The following is a 15685-nucleotide window of genomic DNA, read 5'->3' as shown; positions in this document are numbered from 1 at the left end:
AATAGTTTTGTCACTGTGAAATCATTTTCAACCACTTGTTATTTTAAAAATCCATTTGTATGGTAAATAAATAGTGTGGACAGGGGCTTTTGTGGATTATGTCTTTTAATTTAGCCAAATGAGTAGCTTGGGGGTCACCATGAGAACATTCCCTGGTTTTAGTGACTTAGGTAACAATGCATGCTTTCATAGCTTCATGTGAAAATGGCCCATACTGCACAAATCAAGTTCAAATAACTCTGCTCTAAAATTAACACTTCATCTTTGAGTGCCAATGTTCTGATTCTTTCTGATGAGACTATTCTGTTACATGGCCTAGAGCAAATCACACCACAAAGCCTAGACCAGTCTTTTTCTTTTTGAAAGTAAGTCCAATAAATTAATTCCACTTCCTGAATGGAACAACTAAAACACAAACAAATTACAAAACTAAAAACCAAGGGCAAAAAGTGTCTCTATCCAATCCCACACTTAGATATTACACAAAGGTACTGCTCACAATTCACAGAGGAGGAAAAGGTGTAGATATACTTGGCTCTGCCTCTTCAATGCATATATTCACTCAACTTCACAATGAAGAATGTCTAATAATTGCCAATCAAATAAATACTTCTAAGTACTTTTTGATATTCTTTTAAGTATCCAAAATCCAAACACTGCCTAAATTTCACATCCGCTGATCACCTTGTTACAACCCGCCCCCAAAAGTATTTCTATTTTACAACACTACTAAGATGCCTGCAATGGCTTAAACCCATTCATTTAAAAATGTAAGTTATTTTTAGATCTAGAATTAATCTTGTGGTTAAAACAAATTTTTAAAATCCTACTATAAACATATACCTCAATTTTAAACAGGATTATGTTTTACTTGCATGAAACAGGACTGTGACAGCTGATATTTAAAAATGTTTCCATTTATTTTACTAATAAAAAATAAAGTCAATATAAACTTTCTGCTTTAGTCAATATGGTAACAGTTATCTTTCATTTTGAGACCAAGCATCAGTAAAAAGTCATGTTAATCTTAATTAATTAATTAATTAAATGTATGTGAGTACACTGTAGCTGTCTTCAGACACACCAGAAGAGGGCATCAGATCCTACTACAGATGGTTGTGAGTGACCATGTGGATGCTGGGAATTGAACTCAGGACCTCTGGAAGAGCAGTCAGTGCTCTTGTCTTGTTTTTTGAGACAAGCCTTGATTGATCTGGAACTTGCTTTGTAAATCAGGCTAGAGACCTACCTGCCTCTGCCTCCTTAGTGATGAGACTAAGGGTGTAAACCACCACACCTGGCTAAGAACAAGTTATTAATAGATATTTTTAATTACAACATAAGTACAGTTAACCATTTCCCACAAAGACCAATAAAGTATTTTTTGATCCTCTTCAAAGAATATTTGAGATTTTCTGTTTATAAAAACACTACGTAAACACTAAGGTTAAAAAATCTGACCACTATTTGAAGACATGCAAATATGCATATTTTTTCACTGCAAAATAAAAACAAGATTGATGAAAAATTAAAGGTAATCTCTCACTAACATCACTGCATAGAAAACAACAGCTTTCTAGACAGAGGTTATAGTTAAGAAACTGAAGGAAACTGAATTCTGCAGTTTTCATGTTAAATATCCTTCTCAGAAGCTCACGTGTAGGAAGAATTGCTCCCTAGGTGGCAGCACTGTTTCGTTGAGCATGCTCTCTGCCAGGATGGACTCTATTGCCTTGAAATAAGCTGTTCATTAGAGTTGCTTCTGTAAGGTATTTTCTCACAGCTTCACAAACAAGCCACCAGCCTGAGGGATCAACTCCCAATGAAGGCACTTTCATACTACCCAGGAAAAAATCCTTACCTTTCCAATTTCAGATGCCCAAGAAATAGAAATCTGATTTGGCACAGCTGAAGACAATCTAACTAAAGATGTAATATTCAAGGGGCGTCCAGGGCGCTTCTGTTCAATCCCATTTTTAGGTGGTGGTGCATAGCCCTATAATCATAAAGATAAGTTTAAAGGCTCTGCAGGATTTAAACATTTTCAGATGTAAACAGGATCTTGCCTAATTTTTGTTACAGTTATTTCCATTTTATCTTAGATACAAATACAACAGAAAAAATAAAAATCTATTTATTCCACCACTTAAATTAATAATGTTGACATCTTATTTTATCAGCAATGAATCTTTTTACAGAAAATCAATCTCTAAAAAGATAAACTGATGGCTCAATAAAAGCTCATCTTAAGGAAGCCCCACTCAAAACACATACACATGAATGAGTAGGAAAGAGTAATGAGTAGTCTTTGGGAATTAAAAGAGGAATTTACTAATGAAATCTATTGCCTCATCTGAGAAAGAAACTATGATCGTTAAAACCAGGCTAAGGAACTGGAAAGATGGCCTAGCAGTTAGTGCTTGCTGCTCTCTTCCTGAGAATCCGAGATGAATTCCACTACACTACACCAGGCAGCTCACGACCACCTGAAACATCAGCTTTAAAGCATCAGGCTGCCTTTTCTGGATTTTGCTGGCACCTACAGGCAATGCATGCATGTAGACATACCCAAATAAAAATGGAACAAAACTACTAAAAATACTAAACTACTAAAACTACTAAAACCAAAGCCATAAGCTTTCAAAAGGCAAATACATCTCTGAGATCCAGGTCAACCAGAACTACATAGTAAACCTCAGTCTCAAAACAAACCAAACAAAAACGAACCAAAGAAACTTCAGGTTAATACATTTAAAAAAAAAAAAAATTATTTCAATAGGTATTAAATTGGCTTGACTTTGCTTTAAATAGGAAACATGCCACTTTTATTTACAGTATATACAACTCTCAATTACCAAACGGCTGTCGTCTTCAAAAGCAAAATAGTATACCCTTAAGAAAAAGAACTTTGCTTAGCTGCAGTAACACCTACATATTAAATAGAGTATGTCTCACTACTCTGCAATTTAGAACCTTCACATAAACACTATTAAATCATTATTCATTTCACATACCAAAGAAATATAAGCACAATGAATCAACTACCATACCCTCACCCCCTCCCCGCCCTGTCTCTTTATTTAAATAGGTCTGGGTCTTAGAACTGATTGTGTAAACCAGGATAGCTTTGAATTCGGAGACCCACACCCTGCCATATTAAGATTTAAATATGTGCACCACCACAGACAGCTTATCATGTTCTTTAACAGAAAGATCTCTGAAGAACTTTTCATTCCATCATTAGCACTTACTTTTTTTAATCCTTGTATATGAAAAAGCTTTACAATATTTCTTAAAACTGTACCTCATTCTACTAACACACCTCAGACTTCCTTGAGGTCAAAGACAACCTTAATTGCTTGTGTTAATACTAATACAGTCTAGGATCTCCCAACAATTATAGGTGAGAGGTTTTAAGACAGCCAAGATCCATGCTTCCTTTTCAGAACATCCTTAAAGCTATTTGTTGGCTCAAAAGCTGAGCTACCCAGTCAGGCCAGTAGAAATAGTATCAAACTTAGACACATATAGGCAATGGCTAAATGTCACAGCTAACATCTGATCATTAGCAAATATTAAGACCCTTATGATTTCAGCAATGTTGAGCTATATTAAAACTCAGCACTGGTGCATAAGCAGAACTACACAATACACCCAAGTCAACTAGAAGTGGAGAATGTCTTTTCTGTCATTCTCTTGATGGGAGGATGTATCCAAATGATAATTTGTTATCTAAGCCTAACATCAAAGTCCAAATATCATACAAAACCTTGGGCATAAGGAATTTGCATTACTGCATGGACAGGAGTAATGTGTGTTTATATGTTTAACAGAGCCATACCCATTTAAGCTGCTCCATCTGAGGCACAGAGGAAAAAGGAAACTCAAAATCAGATCCCCTTACTTTAGGAGCTGGGGAAATGGCTCAGTAATGACATGAGGACCTGAACTCAACTCCCCAGCATCCACATAAAAAGCTGGGCTACAGAGGGCTGTAGTTCCAGTTCCAGAAAGCAGAGACAGGTGGATCCCTAGAGGTGGATGGCCATCCAGTTGGCCCAATCAAAACAGCTTCCAATTCAGTGAAGTGTCCTGTCCTTAAGCATTGGGAGGAAAGTGATAACACAGAACAATGTACACAAGAATACTGCTATCAGCATTTAAGCAATTATAAATGCAAACTGTTGTTTCTGTCTGTTTTGGATCCTACATTTAATTCTGCTTTGGCTATATCTATTGGTAGATTAACCAAATACAAACAGCAGCTTGTGGTCTGCCAAAATGAAAAGCAGTAACTCAAGCCATAGCTGAATGTCAAGGCAAATGATATGCCTAAAAACAAAGTAAGGTTCAGTTTCCTAGGCTACAGGGTGGCCTAAGCCTTAACACTTATAAGCAGTTGGTTCTTGGAGAACCTAGATTACTGGGTTGCACTGTGTTCAGCTGCTCCAATGTATTGCTCACATAAACATTCTAAGTCAAGTCTCAAGCCTAGCAGGAATATCAAACAGCTTTTCTCTCTAATAGCAGCTTTTGCTGAAATGGCAACTTGAAATACCGGGAGTCATGGAATACTTCAATTACAACAAATACACAACCTATTTCATAATACTTAATAAATAAGCTTCTCTTTCACTTCTGAATTCAAGTATTGTTGCTTCTACACAACCATACTAATTTAGTGGTGTATTCCAGACCTCAATGGGAACTAATACATACTACAGTTCAATAACTTAAGTGCTATTTTAGACCTAACAATATGAGAATTCTAGTTATCTCAGGCCAGAATATGCTACATATGTTTACACTATACATATTCTAGGAGTTGCTTCACTATTAGATGACAAGCTGCCAACCAAATATTTCTTCCTTGGCCCCAAGTATGTGAAATCATCAAGATCAAGGTTCCAAGCCTGGATTCTGTTGCTCTTTGTTTCCCTTGATAAAAGCTACAGGCCAAACTCAGCTAACTCAGAAATTCATCAATGTTTTGTGCACTTAAGTGCTCAAGTTAGCTGTTAGATATATGATCCAAGAGCCAATCAAACCTATTATGTTTCCGGTTCATCCTCTCTATCTTCCCCAAATTGGCCATTCATTTACTTCTGAAGCTTATATGTACCTCTGTAGAGGTGAATAAATAATTTATCAGTACTCAGTTGTTACTGTTTTGACCCCTTGTCAGGGTTTCTAAACTTACACAAAAATCTGGTAAATATATAGCAACTTACAGGCAAAGGAAAGAGTTTCCCATTTACTTTTATACACAAACTATTGGGATAGTTATCTTCTTGAGGGCAACTGGTCTCTGCCAAGCAAAGTCTGTATTAAACAAAAGAAAAAGAAAAGGAAAGTTAAGGTACCAAAACATGCTTCCATGTTTTAAAACTCAAATGCACAAAGCAAGTAGGGAAATATCAAACTCACCGCAGCTGAACTTGGACTGTGTAGTCTCTCCTACCACCTGGCAAAAAATCCCTGTTGGCAAGGGAGAAAAAAGTTAAGAAAGTACAATAAAATTTCACAGAACAGGAGCTGAGGACATGACTCAGTGGGTAATGGTTCCAATACTAAGTGTCACTGAAAAAGCAAGGTGCTATTTAACAGTGAGCAACTACATCCCCACCCCACCCTCAAGCCCTGGGCCCTGGAGGGGGCAGGATTTATGGATACAGGGTAATTCCTAAGTTTTGCTGCCCAGTCAGACTAACTAGAATAACAATATCCAAACTCACAGACCCTGTCGCAGTGAATAAGGTAGTTACTACAGAGAAAGGTAACCAACACTGTCTTCAAGTCAACGCTTCAGTATGCCATTTGGTGAGGTCACAGGTGATCAGTTACACACATACACACTTTTAAAAATGTTAAATGACACTAACCAAAAACAAACAAAACAATGCAGGAATTATAACTTCTACTCACTAAATTTTGAGTAATTCTTCATGTCTGAGGTATTTTTTTCTTTTCTTTTTTTTTTTTTTTTTTTTTTTTGAGGTATTTTTTCCAATTCATAGAAACTTCAGTGATATAGTACTTGCTTTTATACATAACAAACTTACTTAAAAGAAGAGGAACATTCTAAGATCCTAAGAAGTTTAATGAATTAATTCCATGCTTATTTAGTTCTTCACCTTGGCTGAATATTCTAATCACATGGAGTGTTTTTTTTTTTTTTTTTTTTTTTTTGTTTAATATAAAGTTTCCTCATCAGGTAATTCTTATTGGTTTGAGTATAATGTGATCGTTTTTTAGAGCTGCACGGGTGATTGTAACAGAACTAAAGTAATACTTACAATCCAACATGATAATTAGGGTAATTTCATAACCATCTATCCAGAAACTTTTATGATTTCTAGATTTTTTTTTAGTCTCAAAATGGAGTCTTCACTTAAGAAAATTGTCATTTTTTTTTAGGAGATGAAGAAACACTCAGAATATCAGCTCTTGTCCCAGATGTATACAATTAGAATCTGCATTTTAACAAGATCTCCAGCAGCTGGAGAGATAGCTCAGTTGTTAACAGCATACACCACTCTTCTGAGGACCAGAGTTCAGATCCAACTCCAGAGGATTCAAAATGTACATGAACATGCACATTGTCAGCAAAAAGAAGAGAAGAAAATAAAACCCCAATCTCCAAATCAAATGGATGCACATTACAATTCAAGAAATATCTTCCTAGCTAGATGTCTTAGGGCTATGGTTGCTATGATCAAACACCACAACCAAAAGCAACTTAGGGAGTAAAATGTTTATTTGGTTTACATATCCTGAAACATAGTCCACTGAGAGAAGTCAAGATAAAATTGAAACCAGGCAGGAGCCTAGAGGCAGGAGTTGATGCAGACACCATGGAAGAGCCACTAGGTAAGAAAATGCTTTACACACTTGCCTACAGCCTGATCTTGTAAAGGCATTTTCTTCGTTAAGGTTCCCTCCTCTACCTTGTGTCAAAATGGACCAAACAAACAAAACCTCACACTAATCTAGTCAACACACATGGCAGTGTATGCCTGGAATCCCATCAGATAAAAATGCAAGATCACTCTTAACCATTATTCTAAGCGTTGGAGTATACGGAGAAACTATCACACAGTAGTCCTACCATGAGAAACCTGAAGAAGCAGCTTTAGCCTTCACCTTGCTCACTGCTTCACATTCTCTAGTTCCCTGGAAGACACGGGGACTCTCTAATCCCAAATTCTATGATTTTGTGCAAACTGCTCAACCCTTCAGTATTCAGTCTCTTTATGTGTTAAACACAGAATACATCTACTTCATTAAGTAATTGTGATGATTAAACAGATAATTCAAATGTCTGGGTTTAAGATGTTCTTCCAAGAGCCTACATTCTTCTCAACCATCCTGACCCTCTCTTAAGAAATTATTTGATTAAGCAATTCAAACATTCCACGTATCCAAACCAAAAATTTGGTTTGGCTCCTGGAACTTTAAAGAGAAATGAAATACACTATTTTCCATAAAAACTCATGCTAGTTATAGATACAAACAAAATGAAATGTAACAATTCTTACAAAAGGAAAGAAAAAGAAAATTAGTTTGTCTTAAAAGCTCAAGACACTTTCCACAAGCAAATTAGAACACACATTTGTACAACAGTAATTCTGTTCAGTGTTTCCTGAGTAAAGAGATTCTCAACAAGATACATAACAGAAATTTGTTTGTTATGCTGTGAAACAAAATTTGAAAGAGGTGTCAGTAGGTGAGTCCAGAAAGACAGAATGTGCAACCGCTAGAAAATAGGGCTGGAAGAAGCAAGTTCTGTACCAGCCAAAGGAGGAAGGTGCAAACAACAGGTGTGACAAGCTAACAAATGACAACATACAAATTCTACAAAGTCCCAGTGATCCAATTTTTAAGCACCAAAGAAGAAACAGATTTTTAAAGATTACATGGTCACTGGGGGAGTGAAGAGATAGCAATTGAGAGTACAGACTCTAGCTTGTCCCAGAAACCATATGGAGTGGCTCTTGACTGACTGACTGACTGACTCTCTCTCTCTCTCTCATTTGTAGACAACTACAGTATACTCACATACATAAACTATATAAATAAATCTTTAAAAGAGAATCTTGTAAGATCCAATGACTTCTGAGAATATATGGGTATAGATAAATAAGGCTGACTCCAGGATAGAGGCAAGGTTTCAGATGTGTTTCCTAGTGGTTGGTGATACTAAGTCACAAAGTTAAGAACAGCTTTAACATTAACACTAACATTAAGTCACAGGGGTAAGTTCAATTTTTTAGACACAATCTGTCTCTTTCTCCAACCCCGTCCCTCCCCTCCTCCTCCATTTCTCCTCTCCAGGGTCTCTATGTTCTGATTGTTCTGGAGATCACCATGAAGACCAGGCTGGTCTCATACAGAGAGATCCATCTACCACTCCTGACTACCAATTTCATTGGTTTGAAAAGTCATGTTATGGAGCCTTAAATATGGCTCAGTGATTAAGAACACTGGCTTCTCTTCCAAGCTTTAATTCCCAGCATGCGTCGTATGTCATCTTTCAGCTGTAACTTGGTCCCAGGGGACCAGCACCCTCCTCTGGTCTCCCAAGGTATATACTGCATAGCATGCTGACATACACACTCAGGCAAAACACCCATACACATAAAATAAGGCTGAGGGTAGGAGACTGACACAAGTACAATTGGACAGTAAGACTCTATCTCAAAAAGGCCAAACACACAACACAACAACAACAAAATAAAGTGCCATCAAGTAAGATAACAGCAACAACAACAAATTTAAGCTTCTAGGATCCAATAGGAAAGATAACTAAAATAAGCTAGAGCAATTTGTGAACCATAAAATAAATTCCTATAGCATTTGTTACAACCTACAATTTATCTATGAATCTACAATTACACAAATAAATAAAAGGAGGTCAGTTAAAACAGTTCTTTACAGAAGACTAATCCAAACAGAAACTGTAAGGTGGGGCTGGAGAGATGGCTCAGTGGTTAGAGCACTGATCGCTCTTCCAGAGGTCCTTGGTTCAATTCCCAGCAACCACATGGTGGCTCACAACCATTTGTAACAAGATCTGATGCCCTCTTCTGGTGTGTCTGAAGACAGCTTCAAAAGAAAGAAAGAGGAAAGAAAGAAAGGGGGGGGGAGGGAGAGAGAGAGAGAGAGAGAGAGAGAGAGAGAGAGAGAGAGAGAGAGAGAGAGAGAGAGAAACTAGAAGGTGCAAGATTCCAGAGGGTTTGCAAAGATTTAAGGAGAAAAATACATGCAAAGTCTTAGTATTCCTCCAAGATATTCACTAATAATAATGAGGAAATATCAGGAATATTACAATATAACAGACAGATGAGCCAAATGGTATGTTAGCATGACCAAAAGAAAGAACAAAAATATTATGTAGCACATGATGTTCTCTGAAAAGAACATATAACAAGGTATTCGGGCCACATAATCTAATCAAGATAAAACTTCAAGGGCCAGCAAAACAGTTCTGTACGTGCTGGCAAGCCTAACAATCTGAAAATGATCCCAGTGTCCTACATGGCAGAAGCATTCAACCAACTCCTGCAAGTGGTTCTGACAGCTACTCTGAAACAAGATGTCTGGAATGACGAATTTCATAAAGAAATTAAGAAAACAGTCACTAAGTGAAAGAAAAGTTTCACAATTAGATATAATTTGGGACTAGATTCCGATATGAAGTCCATTATACCAATGTCTTGGTTTTGATAATTATACAATGCTTATGATAGTTGCTAATATTAAAGGTACCTGAATAAAGGACATATGCATGATTTTTTATAATTTTTCTACAAATCAAAATTGCCTTAAAATGAAGTTTAAAGAAGTACAACATAGGCTAGAAAGACAGGCGGTTAAGGGCACATACTGCTCTTACAAAGGACCTAAGCTTAGTTTCCAGCACCCGTGTTAGAGCTTATGAGCTCCTATAAGTCCAGTTCCATGGGCTCTAACACCCTCTTCTAGCCTCCTGGGACATGTGTACATGTAACAGACACACATCCATAAACACAATTATAAAAACAGTAACAAAGCTGGATTATGGTAGTACACATGTTTTATCCCAGTGCTCTGGAGGCAGAGGCAGGCAGATCTTGAGTTTTGAGATCAGCCTGGGCTACAGAGTGACTTCCAGGCCAGCCAAGGCTACATAGAGAAAACCCTGTCCCAAATGAATGAGTGAGTGAGTAGGTGGGTGAGTGGGTGAGTGAAATACCATAACAACAAAAACGAATAGGTAAGAGTAGCAAGTAGCCCTTAGTTGACAACTTAGAAAATTTGAACATTGGTCAGATACAATTTTATTTAGAATTAATTAACTTCTGAGTGGGAGCTGGAAAGATGGCTTAATTTATAAAAAATTCGTGAAGACCATGATTCAAATCCTCAGCACTCTTACAATTAAATAGCAGTAGTAACTCCCCTACAATCCCAGCAATCAGGAGATACAGACAGGGATTGCCCAAAACTGGCTAGCTCAACTAGCCAGTGAGCTCCAGTTTCAGCTGAGAGACCCTGCCCCAATACATAAGGTGAACAAATTAAAGACTGATGGCAACGGCTGACTTCTGCATACAACACACACACACACACACACACACACACACACACAAAACTTTATGAATAATCCTGTAAAATCCAGTAGAGCTGCACACTTAAGCACAATTGTGTATTACATAATGCAAGTGACTAGCTTTGATAATACTTCAGTACAAAAAAGAAAGGAGAGACAGACATGGAGGGATCAAATACAAGTCTCAGCTAAATTTTATTTACACTTATTAGGAAAGGAATTGTTTTTACCAATAGATTCCACGGTTCTGAAAAGACTGTGTTTGTAATGTAGATAGATAGATAGATAGATAGATAGATAGATAGATAGATAGACAGACAGATAGATAGATATGAGCATGTTTGATTTCTTTTTAAAGCAATGAAAAACAGCATTACTTGGTAAAATTTTATAGTGGGGATAAATATACATAAAATTATTAAAATCAATTAACCATTTAAAGCAATAAAAACATTTGTAGTGGGTAACAACCACCACTATCATCTATCTCCAGGACCTTATTAAAAATTTTAATTTGGGCTGGAGAGATGGCTCTGCAGTTAAAGCTGCTCTTCCAGAAGTTCTAAGTTCAATTCCCAGCAGCCACATGGTGGCTCACAACCATCTGTAGTGGGATCCGATGCCCTCTTCTGGTGTGTCTGAAGACAGCGACAGTGTACTCACATACATAAATAAATGTTTTGAAACAATTGTTATATAATTATTTAGGCCTAGGGAGATGCCTCAGGGAACAAGAGGGCTTGCCTCAAAACATAAAATGCCAGGCGTAATCATAACTGGAACCTCACCACAAGAGTTGCAGAGAGTAACAGGAAGAACACAGGAGCTGGTTGGCTGCGAGCCTAAGTACAGGATCAGAGAAGACTCTGTATCAAAGGAGTAAGAAGAGGGGTGGTGGAAAGATGTTCAACAGCCTCCTCAAGGCCTCTGCGCATACCACATGCACACAAAGAATAAAAATGCACCTTGAAATATGTATTTCCCAATCTACATCTTCTTCACTTCCCTCCTTCAAAAAGCCCACATAATAACTCAGTAGTTTTCTAGACCAGGATTAACTGTGATTTCCTGCCTCCTCACATCGATTCATTTGTCATGACTAAACTGGGTTTTTTAATACAATACCCTGCAGTGCTAATGGACACTTCAGTTAATAATCCGGCTCACTAACAAGACTGCAATCAGTTGTCATTATATCCTTTAATACCATGCCTTGTACACATCACTTAATGTTAGCCTCAAACAAGGCCTTATCACTAGATTAATAATACAAATTTTTGTTTAAAATAATTTTTACTTTTGTGTTCTTTGTTGGCTTATTAATATCCCAAGACTATTACAAACCAGTTTATTTATGTAAACATTTCTCTGTGGAACCTCAAACTTTATAAATTATAAAATCTTGAGATTTTTAAGATAACGTAATTTTAACAAAACAGCATGATCACTCTAAAAAATCTAAAGTTGTGTCTCAAGAGTCTTTTCCATACACTATTAGACACACTTTCAAATGCTAATTGCAAAGAATTTCATGATATAATCTGGATATAGTCACTTAGAAACTTGACAACGTACACTTACATAATAAAGACTAAAAGAGGCTAGAAGAGGGCACCAGAACCCTGGCACTGGAATTACAGTTGGCTATGAACCTAGTGAGCACTAGAAACCAACCTAAGTCATCTGCACCCAGTGCTCTGAACCTTGGATCACCTCTCCAGCACAAAACTGACTCCTTCTGGAACTGGAACTGATCACACTACTGATCATCCTTTCCCTTTTTACCTCGTATGTCTTGGAGTTTCTTCTTTGCCCCTAAATTCCATGCCATTAAAACTCTTACATCCAAAACTGAAAAGATTAGCTGTACTTTTCCTGTGTTGGGGGCTATCTATTAATCAGTTTGGCCGGGGAGGATGACTACACAGTTAACCTCGCCCTGAACTATATTCTGGCTTTTGTGGTTTTGTTTCTTGTCTTAGAGTTTGTTTTGCAGTGATAAACACCACGACCATAACAATTTAGGGGAGGGGAGGTATTTTAGCTTACAGCTCTTATGTAACAATACTCTACTACTGAAGGAAGTCAGGACATGGATTCAAACAGGCAGGAAAACTGGAGGCAAGAGCTGATGCAGAGGCCATAAAAGAATGCTGCTTACTGGCTTGCTCAGTTAACTTTCTTACAGTACCCAGTAACAGTACACAGGGGTGGCATCATCCAGAGAGCAGGGCTGCTCTGAAGCAATTGAAAGTCAAGAAAATGGCCTACAGGTGTGCTTATTTGAATTGAGTAAGACTCCACCCCCCCTCCCTTCCCATTTAGAGGAATTATTTAGGACCAATGAAAGGTGTGGTTCTGTCATGAGTGGGTGTGACTTTTTTGGAGAATGCTGTCACTAAGGGTAAACTGTGAAGTTTCAAAGCCCATGGCAGGCCCAGTTTATCTCCCTCCCTTGGTCTTTGTGTTTCACTACAGAAACAGAACTTTACTTACCTATAAGCCAACCTAGTGCTAGCATTTGCTCAACTGATGTGCCCTCTTCCAAAGTGTCTCTAGCCTGTGTCAAGTTGAAATAAACTAGCCAGTACTTTTCTTTTTAAGGTCTCAGTTTATAAACCAGGTTGGCCTTCAACTCAGAGATCTGCCTGTGCCAGCTTCTTCATCCTGAGGGCTGGGATTAAAGACAAGTGCCACCATTCCTAGCCCAGTTAACCAAGAATAATCATTAAGTTGTTCACTATTTAGTCTCAAAATATGTTTAGATATTTTATCTTTAGGTTATTATCAAATTCATTTTTACTCATCTTAGGTAGCCAAGATTGACCTTGAACTGCTGATCTTCTTGCCTCTATCTCTGGAGCACAAGGATTATAGGTATGCATCACCATGCCAATTTCTCACACTTCTTATGCTGCCCTATTTAAAATAAGTTTTCAGCTGAAACACTTAAGATAGAAGTGCGATAGAAGCACTTGCTCAGCACACAGAAGGTCCAGGGTTTAATTCCAAGCACCAGTCAAACAAAAATATTGGCAAATGTGTCTTAAAAAAAAAATTTTTTTTTGAGATTTAATTCAAAGGTTGCAACTTTTTCTGGTACACAGTACTTACTATGACTTATCTCAGTTTAACTATTATTACTTAACAAACAGCACAAGTGGGCATGGCAAGACAGCTCAGTGACAAAGGCACTGGATGCTTAACTATGCTAATAATGACCTGGTGAGTCTGATCCCTGAAGCTACAAAATAGAAGACAACTAATTCCTCAATTTCCGATATTCTCTGACATCACACTTGCACTGTGACATTTGACACAGACAGACAGACACACACACATGAATGTATACAAAAGTGGAAGGAAAGAAAGAGAAAAAGAGGGAGATTAGTTCAGCTTTTATAGACTGAACTATGGATTCCCAAGTTTATACATGGAAACCTTAACCACATGTGACTGTATTTGCAATTGCTTTTATAAATGCAATTAAAATTCTTAAAGAAATCCCTAAGTTAAGAGGCATGTTTGTCATGACAGTAGCTTGTTGCATAGCTGGATGCACTGCAACAGAGAAAAGTCATGTGTGGCACAGCAAAATGTGTAAGCCATAAGAATGGGCTTTAGGAATAACAAAGCTTATCAACGACTTGATTTTTGACAGAACTCTCTAGAATTTTTAAAGTAAGTTTCTGTGTAAATCACCTAGTCTATTATATTGGCTATAAGTGTATAAGGCAAACATATAACCTTCAAGGAAAATATACTGAAACATTCCTCTTACCTTGAAATGCATATCTCTCTAACTTGCTGAGGTGTCAAAGCAAAAATAAAGAATTTCTCTTGAAACCGCTGAATACTGCTTTGAACTGAGGAGGGAAAGGAAATGTATTCAGTAACAAAGAAGCACCTGCAATAACAACCAAGTATTTGCTAAGGCCTAAAATGTTCAAGGTTAAATGTAATTAATTCTCTAAAACTCCAGGATAGTATGAAACCGTATTCATCTACAATTTTGAGCATAGTTATCCAAATGAGCTTGATTTTTAAATAATCATTTAGTATTCTAAAAAAAACGAACTACACTGTGATATCAGAATATGATAAAACCATTCAAGACGACATTTCACTCTGCCCTATCTCATGATCGTCAGAAACATTCCCTCACAGTAGTGCAATCCACGAAATATGCATGTTTTCTGGGAGCCGGGAAGATGGCTCAAGAGTTAACAGCACTGGCAGCTCTTCCAGGGGACCTGGGTTCAAGTCCCAGCACCCACCTAGCAGCTCACCACTGTCTGTAACCACAGTTCCTGGAGCTCTGACTCCACACAGATACACAAGCAGGTATAACACCAATGGACATAAAATAAATAACAATAAATAAAATTTTAAAAATATATATTCTTAGCATCTTTATTATTTTAGTGCTTTATATTTAAGTACTCAGAGCATACAAAAGAAAGTCCAAAAATTTTAGAACTTTAGGTAAAGCTGATAAACATTTTATTGCTTATAAAAGATAACCTAGTTATGAAGAATTATCCTGGTAAAGTTACCCTGCTAAACTCTATTGTTAAAAGTTAAAATGTATTGAAAACATCACAAAGAACAGAAACATATTAATACTGATGTTCTAATACTCATTACAGGCATTGTGGCAAAAGCCTGTAATCTTAGCTCTCAAAAGGGTGAGGCAAAGGGATCATGAGTTCAAAGCCAGCCTGGACTGTATAACGAGCTTAATGCTACAGAGATCTTGTCTCAAAAATAAGAACTGACAGACAGGGAGGGAGAGTAGACCATAAAGTACTGCAACATTACCCAAGAGCAAGCAAAAGTGATTCCTGTTATGTTATTACTACAATATCCAAGATCATGAACAAGATGATAGCTAAATGTCTAATATCAGAAAGCCCTCTTTGTCAGTCACATCAAATCAAGAAAAATATTAACTCCCTGAGTAAAAAGCATGGGCACTTTAGTGCAGAATAGTGCTTCAAAGAAATGTAATGATTCATATTTTCCCTGTCCTCGGCTCCTGTTTGTCTTTCCATCCTTTCCCCGTTTATGGCTCCCATTGCCTCTGTCAATGAC

The 15685-nt window shown here is 37.3% G+C and overlaps 1 protein-coding gene across 10 annotated transcripts in view; it reads right to left on the bottom strand.

The window, feature by feature from the left end:
- PIAS2 (protein inhibitor of activated STAT 2) overlaps positions 1-15685 on the bottom strand; it is a 73728-nt gene that overhangs the window by 30077 nt on the left and 27966 nt on the right. For all 10 annotated transcript variants that reach the window (XM_080920387.1, XM_080920383.1, XM_080920379.1 and 7 more), the window contains exons 3-6: positions 14373-14457; positions 5428-5478; positions 5232-5322; positions 1862-1996 (exon numbers count right to left, since the gene is read on the bottom strand). In XM_080920387.1, coding sequence (XP_080776513.1) covers positions 1862-1996; positions 5232-5322; positions 5428-5478; positions 14373-14457 — 362 coding nt within the window. The remainder of the gene's footprint in view (positions 1-1861; positions 1997-5231; positions 5323-5427; positions 5479-14372; positions 14458-15685) is intronic.

Source organism: Micromys minutus (assembly GCF_963924665.1).
Source record: "Micromys minutus genome assembly, chromosome: 8".
NCBI lineage: Eukaryota > Metazoa > Chordata > Mammalia > Rodentia > Muridae > Micromys > Micromys minutus.
This window is presented reverse-complemented; position numbering and strand designations above follow the sequence as displayed.